Consider the following 8,294-nt stretch of genomic DNA (forward strand, 5'->3'; position numbering starts at 1 on the left):
GCATTTTTCTCAAGGAGATTACTCCTCTTTATATAGGAGCCAGAACTCATTATCTCCACCCCCCTCATAACCGCTCCTGAGAGAATTTCTCTCAACAAACCCAATTTCTCTCCACTTTCTTCTCAAACGAACGTTGATTTGGTCATCTTAGACCAGGTCAAGCTAACAATCCGCTCTCTTTACTTTGATCCAACCAACTCCTCACCTCCTCGTCACCATTACTCGCCATAATATCATTTTATGACACTACTACTAGTTCTGTAGGGTCTTAAAAAAAATGATTGATTGATTCCTTTAACTGTATTAGCTTTGGGAAGAGACTCTATCGCTTGGTAAGTGTCTCGTTACAATCACTCTCTTTTAAGTACATAATAGGAGAAGATTGGTTCGACTTCTCTTTTGTTTAACGTGGGCTCTAGGTGCCGAAAGGATGCCTCACCCGATGCATGAGTCGAGCTTGCTCGCCGTTGACGATCAGAACAAGATTGCTTAGATTCAAAGAGGAATTAGTCTCTTAACCAATGCTTAAGTGACTGCTGATGGCTGCTGTTGACTTTAGACCGCGAGAACTGAGGTTCGGATCTCAAGCTTGAATGCAAGAGTTGCCAAATAATCCAAAGTTCTCCCTCTTCGTAGCTGCTGGAGGCTATTTATAGGCATTTAGCATGTCAGTTACGTGCTGAAATCGTGGGATCGAGACGTAACCGACTCCTTGAATTTAGTACTGGGTCTTCAAGACCGTTACAGTCGAACTTCATGTGGTGGGACGAGTCTCGCTGCGTGGCAAGGTTCGTCTGATGAGACGAGCCTCAATGCGCAGCGAGGTTCGTCTGTCAAAACAAACTTCACATTGTGGTGAGCTTTGTCTTTTGAAAAAGCTTCGTCTTCACTAACGAGCTTCATCCTTGATGGTTGAGTCTAATTGCGTGACGAGCCTTGTGGACTTCTTCTGACGAACTTCGTCTTCACTGACGAGCTTCGTCTTCAATAATGAGTTTTGTCTTCACTGACGACCTTGAGTTTCGTCTCCATTGACGAGCTTCAGACATTGTCTCCAATGACAAGCTCTGTTGTTTGAGACGAGATTCGTCATTGTAATGACCCTCGTCATGCTTGTAATGAGCTTTGATGGTCCTTTGTTTCTTGACATTTTTAGTGCCTACACTAGTTAATACCAACCAATTATAATAAGCAAAATAGTACTGATCACCATTAATTATCATAAGCTTTTTTTATGACACTACTAGTTAACAGCAGATTACACAACTAGTAATTGGAAACTCCAACGAGTTGATTCCATTGTAGAAGAATGAGCTAATTAATTCTTTTGTAGAACAACGAGCTAATTTCTATATGAACATTGAGGATATATGATTTTTATTGATACTGAACATTATGAACAACATCTAATAAACGGGAACTTCACATCAAAGCTAAAAAGTACACACACATGAACTTAGCAAAAGAGTAAACATGCATAAACTTAGCAAAAAAATTAAATTAGCATCCAAGTTGCTTACAGCCTACATTGCTTGAAACACGGTGACATCTCTTGCTATCAACACACATAATTTGATTTGTGGCATTCTAGAGCTTTTCCTGCAAAAGTTATATAGCAAAAAATTGGTAACCACTAATCACGGAATATCGCAATCCCTATAAAAAATTAGCAAATAAGAGGCAAAAACAAAAGGCTTGCACACATATTCTATCACCCTTTGCACTCTTCACATCAAACGCCAAAGAATGCACCCTTCATATTAGGATTTTTGACTAGATAAATATATGCTTTGTGTAGAATTTCTTTTTCAACTCCCATCGATACCAATTCATTATGAATATTTGCATTAGTGAAGGCAAGTGAATGTGATTGACCAAACATGGCATTCTCGTCTTTAATTGCTTCTGCTACATGCTCTACAGCTTCTTTCATCTGTAGAACGGGTCCCGACCAAGCCGTGAGCCAAGGGGTCCCGACCACGGCCTCGACCACAGTAGGTGGGCGACCATAGCTCAATTACAGGGGACGTAGCTCCAACGGACCGGGGTGCGTCGACCGGCTTAACATCGCCGAACGCGATGTCCGACTCAACCCAACGATATATAATTACAGCACAACCCGCGAACTTTGTTTGTTTTTGTCCGTTTCGACCCAAAGACAGACGACTAAACGTTGTTCGGATTTCACGAGTTCGTGAGCAATAGGCAACGATTTTTGCCCAACTTCGACGGTTTCGTCCGATGGCAAATGACTCGACGGAGTCAAATTTCAAGATTTTGTGAGCTATAACCCACGAAATTTGTCCATTTACGCCCATTTTCGGCCCGGGTGCAGACAATTAGGCGGAGTGCATATTTCGCGATTTTGTGAGCTATAACCCATGATTTCTGACATATTTTGTCAGTTTTGGTCCGTTTCGACTCGGCGGCAAAAATCTTTGTCGAATTCAAAACCGACGATTTCATGAGCTGTAACCCATGAATTTTGACCATTTTCTTCTTTTTGGGTCGGGTGTCGGAAATGTCGAAACCGACGATTTCATGAGCTATAGCCCACTGTTTCTGACCAATTTGGGGTGTTAGACGACCCGTGTCAAAATATCTTTGCCAAATTCAAAACCGACGATTTCATGAGTTATAATACGTGATTGTTGACCCTTTTTGAGCGTTTGGGCCCGGCATCAAATAATTAGGCAGAGTTGAAATTTCGTGATTTCATGGGTTATAACACATGGTTTTCCGACCGTTTTGGTCCGTTTCGACCCGTGCACGAATAACTTTGCGGAATTCAAAACCGCGGATTTCATGAGCTGCAACCCATGATTTTTAACCCTTCTCCCCGGTTTTGGCCCGGTGGCAAACAATCGCGGATTTCATGAGCTGCAACCCATGATTTTTAACCCTTCTCCCCGGTTTTGGCCCGGTGGCAAACAATTAGGCGGAGTTCAAATACCCTTCTCCCCGGTTTTGGCCCGGTGGCAAACAATTAGGCGGAGTTCAAATTTCATGATTTCACCTATCAGGAATATTTCATTGAATGAAGGAAAGAAATTCAAGTTAGGAGTGCGACAACTAGTATAGGAAACCGTTGTAATCTAACCCATAATCCATGCCATGTTATTTTACTCATAAACCAAGCTCAAAATCTTCTAGAAAAATAAAAATAAAAATCGCAAGTTTATATTTTAGGGTAACTTTTGCATATCCTGTCTGATTTCGATCCATATTCCGAAACATGTTATATAAAATTTTGTTACATTGTATATGATGGGAGGTATAATAGTGCATATTTACATCGTTGTAATGCGAATCAGGTTAATCAATTTCTTTAGTTTTAAATTTCACATCGAAAACATTATTTAAAAAAAATACATGAAAAACAGTGTTTCGAACTTGAGTAAAAACAAATCAAAAATGCTAAAATATTTACCTTATAAACTTCTATTTTCTGTGATCACATTTTCTTTAGAAGAACAATTATTTAAACAATTTTCATTTTCACTTTTTTTTTGCGAAAATAGTTTATTTCATTGCGTGTAAAAGAATTATTGGATTATTAGCAACCAAAAATGTACATATAGATATTTGTAATATACATTAACTCATTAGATCCATCTGCTCAATCAAAAACTTTTGCCTATGCAATCTATAATAATTCATCAGATGTTCTTTTTGCTCTTGAAAGAATTGTTTGCAGAGCACTAATTCTATTACGAAATCAATAGAAGGATTTTATGTTTATCCATTCCAAATATTGAAAGAGATGCTTCGAGAGAAGAAGAAAAAGAAACTATTCTTTTTTTTCTTTTTTGAGAATAGAGTTTAGCTAAGTATGATTCATATATTTACGTACACAAAAACAAACATACAACCCTTCACTTATTTACGCGTAGCACCCATCATTCTCAAAAACCAAGCTCTCCTTCCACATCAAGAAATCCACATATTCCGTCGAAAATATCTCCTCCGTGGCACCCCTCCACCGCCTCATACCTAAACGGGCCGAACGAAGCTAAGGTACCACGAACCCAAGTTTCCGTTAAAAGAAAGCCCAATAAAAGCCCAATTCATCATCCTACCGTCCATTCTCTCATCAAATCCGCATAAATAATCTCAGCCGCCCCTCAGTAACTCCAAAGCTCGAGCGGACGCTTCCACGTTCACATACTCCCTCCCTCCCTCCCTCGTTGCTACACTCTCTCTCTCCGCCGTCAGCTCAACAGCAGCAGCAGCGGAGAGAAATCGGAGGACGACCGTATAAAGAGCAAAAATTCTAGGGTTTCTTTGATCGTCATCCGAATTTGAACAAGATCTCTCTTTGTTGAAGTTGGCTCAGTCATGGCGTCGGAGGACGTTAAGAGCACTGGGGAGTCGGCGGTGACGACGATCGTGAATCTGGCGGAGGAGGCGAAGGCTCCAACTGGCCACGCAATCCTCTCCATTTGCAAGTCTCTCTTCGCCGGCGGCGTCGCAGGTGGAGTGTGAGTTCGATGTCCCCCTTTTCTCTTTCAATCTCATCAAAGTTTCATTTTTTTTTAGAGTTTTAGTCTCATCAATACCAGCATCGTTACGAGATCTAGTCTTTGTAATTTGTTTTTATTTAATTTTATGTTGACTTTAACTCTACGATACCAATGATAGATTGACATGTGTGGTCAAATTTTTGATTATCGGTACAATTCCGAGTACGGTCCTTAATGTCTATATATAACAACATTGTAGCATATTCTCTTTAGTTTTCGGTTGCTCAGTTAAAATATCATCACAGCATAGTGTTTCCTGGAAATAATCTAATTCCTGCTTTATTCTGGATTAGAGCTTTAATCGCTGGGATAAGAAAAAATAGGAAGGAGACATTAGGGCGTAATGCGTTCACTTGCTTGTCCAATGCAATGAATTTTAAGACGGAAAGTTGGGGGTATTTTCTAGATTCGATGATATATTTTCCTGTTCTTTCTATCTGAGGAGAAAATATACGAACTTTGAGCTATATATAGAGTAGCTACTTCTGGAAATTTAGCGACTCAGTTTATCTTGCAAATAGTTTCTTAGGTAAGCAGCGTTTCTGCTTACACGGTTTCGTTAGGCTCGACTCTGTGGCTGGATGATCTGGATCTTTAGATTTATGCACTATGTTAGTCTAACCGAACAAGCTCCATACAGAAGTGTCTTCTCATCTCTTAAATTGGCAAAGTAAGGCGATGTAGTGTTGCCAACCAGTCACAAGGGTTATATTTGTCTGAAAACAAAGGGAATTAGGATAGTGGGGTGGGAAAAGGTCTTTTGATTTTTAGCGATAAGATAGAAAAAACTTTGTTCCACAAGATTCACAGCCATCAATAGAAGATATCGAGTTGTCAAAGGTGCAGGTTTCGGATTTCCATGCTCTTGGGAGGAACTAAAAAGAGATGAATGAATGGTCATTATATTTACAACTTAATTCTATTATAGTAGTTAGCATGCTATGTCTGTATGTGCTTTGTCATTAAGAGACATGGAAGATGATGAAGGAAAATGTAACGGGAAAATAAGAGGAGACAGAGAGGAAATGAGGATAACCACATGGGGTCATGCATCCACCAAGTGAGATTGTCTCTGCATCTATGTCTATCCTGCATCTCACTCCTCTTTAAGCTCGTATATTCTGCATACGCATCGTCCGACAATCTTCTTAGGTTAAACCGTCATGCGATCTTTTTTTCCTATTGATCTCAAAGGGTCAGATTACTTCCAAGTGTTGATGCAGTGGCTAGGCTCTTGTATCATAGAGTCCATTCAGATCACATAAGGCATTATGCATAGGCATATATATATATATGCGTGTTACACACAACTCATATAAATTTTTGTGACAATTCTGATTCTCTGAAGATTCAATTTCTTTCTATACCAAATTTATTCATATTGGATGAACTCGTAGTGGGCTAGGGTTTTGAAGAGTATTGGTTTAACAAGAATAATCTGAGATGGTTTAAGGAATGGACTTTGTAGGAAGTAGGAACATCATCACTTGGCAATAGAAGATTTTGTCCTTTCGAATCACATCTAATTTTCTTTATATGCTTTGATCTAGAATTCAATACGGTTTAGGGAGAAACGGGAAAAGAAAGAAAATTATCTATTTCGTAAATATGACATATAAGGTGCAAGGAGTAAAGGGAAATTTCTGCTGCATGGTTTCTTGCTTTGACTTTGCAGGCTTTAGCTATTGAGTGTTGCTTGTGTCATAAGGAGACAAAGGGAAAGAATTATAACAGGGAAAACCTAGTTAACCAAAAACATGCATTTCATAATTTGTTGATGTCAAATAAAGATTTTCATCTATTTAGTATATCTTATGTTGTAGTTGTTCATAAATAGTAACCATTAAAGTTTATGGTGCATTTTATATCAGTATGTTGACCTGGGTTTTCATTCTTTTGTCACCCTGATTGGATGTAGCAATATTTTTTATGAAAGAAACTTTGGTGACCACTGCTGAAACTATGCTAGAACTACTTCTTGTCATTAGTAGCATATGCGAGAACTACTTCTACTAGTGTAAATTGTTATATACTTGATGTCAAACTTGCGGACTGGTTGTCTTCTGCTGAAACTATGCTTGTTACACAGATCACGGACTGCTGTTGCGCCACTTGAGAGGTTAAAAATTTTGCTTCAGGTAGTGTATTATCTGATTATTTTCATTTCTATTCAGCTTGTTTTTTCCCCTTTTGTTATCTCTTATCTGTTGCTTCATTTGGCTCAAAATTGATATTATTAAATAGTTGATGTCACTGTTAACAATTACAGCTTTCAATTCACAAATTTAATATCTTTCGGTACAGTTTTTCCTTATATCTTCTAATGGAAGAAATAAACTTAGACCAATGCCTTTCAGTACAAGAATAAAAAGAAAAAAAAGGAAGGAAGGAGGAAAGAAAGAAAGGAAAAAGTAATTGTTCTGTGAAGAGAATCTGTTGGATGCCAGTATTTTCCTTTCTTTACCTTTTGTTCCCTTTCTTTACTTTTTACTTTGGCCCTGGTTGCGAGAACATTTTCAACTCAAAGATATAAGGTTTTATTCTTTGTTCTGGCTAGATTGAGGCATGATGCCTTCCTGTATAGCTACCTTCAATGCATATGATTTAATGTTTACGTCTGGTGACGGTAAAAGAAAAAAAAAATCTCCTTGGAACAGAGAAATGCAGCCTTTCCCTTGATTCAGAGTGCTGCTACTTATCCAAAGAGTTTGGAGAAGTTTCTAAATATGTAGTAAATATGTACCCAGTGCTTTCCTGAGTAAACTACCATACATTTTCCATAACTGTGTATATGTAAATAGTTTTATTGAAATGGCAAAAGTAGAAGGGACCTCTCCGATTGGTTTTATGGTAAAAATTTTAGTGGATAAGAGTAAAAAATTAGACTGATTAATGTTGTGACAAGCTTTAAAAGAAACTATGAGGTAACTGTAAGTTTTTTTCTTTTCAGATGTCATGCTAGTATTTTCTGGATGGGTTTAGCTCATTTCTTATTTTACTCATGCATTGAGTTGATATATAGAGGAGCTTAATTCCTTGGATTTTCTGTATCTCCATAAAGTGCACATCTAGATGAAGAATACAAATACATTTATAACTCACTTAGCTTATGCTGATTTGCTTCTTCCATGCTTTTATCGTATTTCTTGCTTTTATGGCTTTAATGCTTATATTCTTTTGAATCTGGAGAGTAGACAAGGCCTTGTAGTTTCTGTTAAAGGCCCTTTTATGCAAGCACTTGTTTAATGGTATTACCAGATTTTTCTCATTTTCCCTTTTATGGAATTATTCTTCATAAATACATATTTGACATGAGTTTCAGGAATATTGTTACTAATCTGCAAGAAATGTAGATATGAAGGATATCTTGTTTAAAACTTTAAAATCTTCATAAATTTGAACCCTCAAATTGCACATGCACAATACAGGTCCAGAATCCTCATAAAGTTCAGTACAATGGAACTATTCAAGGCCTCAAATATATATGGAGAACTGAGGGTCTTCGAGGACTATTCAAAGGCAATGGTACCAACTGTGCAAGAATTGTGCCAAATTCAGCAGTCAAGTTCTTTAGCTACGAACAAGCATCAAGGTATTGCTCTATACGAGTTCAATCTATCACTTACACAAAACGTGTCGTTGTTTTCAAAACCAAATATTCTTAAAGGGTCAGATATAGGCGTTGTACTCCAGAGGGTCCTCAGTTGTATCAGTCTATATGACAACAGGTTTCAGGACTGTACTGATTATATTGTTGTGCACTGAAGTAGC

The 8,294-nt window shown here is 38.0% G+C and overlaps 1 protein-coding gene across 1 annotated transcript in view; it reads left to right on the forward strand.

The window, feature by feature from the left end:
* Window positions 4,158-8,294, forward strand: part of LOC109825575 (mitochondrial adenine nucleotide transporter ADNT1) — a 9,889-nt gene continuing 5,752 nt past the window's right edge. Inside the window, exons 1-3 of the mRNA XM_020392432.1 lie at window positions 4,158-4,481; window positions 6,613-6,661; window positions 7,952-8,115. Of these exons, the coding sequence (XP_020248021.1) occupies window positions 4,339-4,481; window positions 6,613-6,661; window positions 7,952-8,115 (356 nt within the window). The 5' untranslated portion in view covers window positions 4,158-4,338. The remainder of the gene's footprint in view (window positions 4,482-6,612; window positions 6,662-7,951; window positions 8,116-8,294) is intronic.

Source organism: Asparagus officinalis, chromosome 10, assembly GCF_001876935.1.
Source record: "Asparagus officinalis chromosome 10, Aspof.V1, whole genome shotgun sequence".
Classification (NCBI taxonomy): Eukaryota; Viridiplantae; Streptophyta; class Magnoliopsida; order Asparagales; family Asparagaceae; genus Asparagus; species Asparagus officinalis.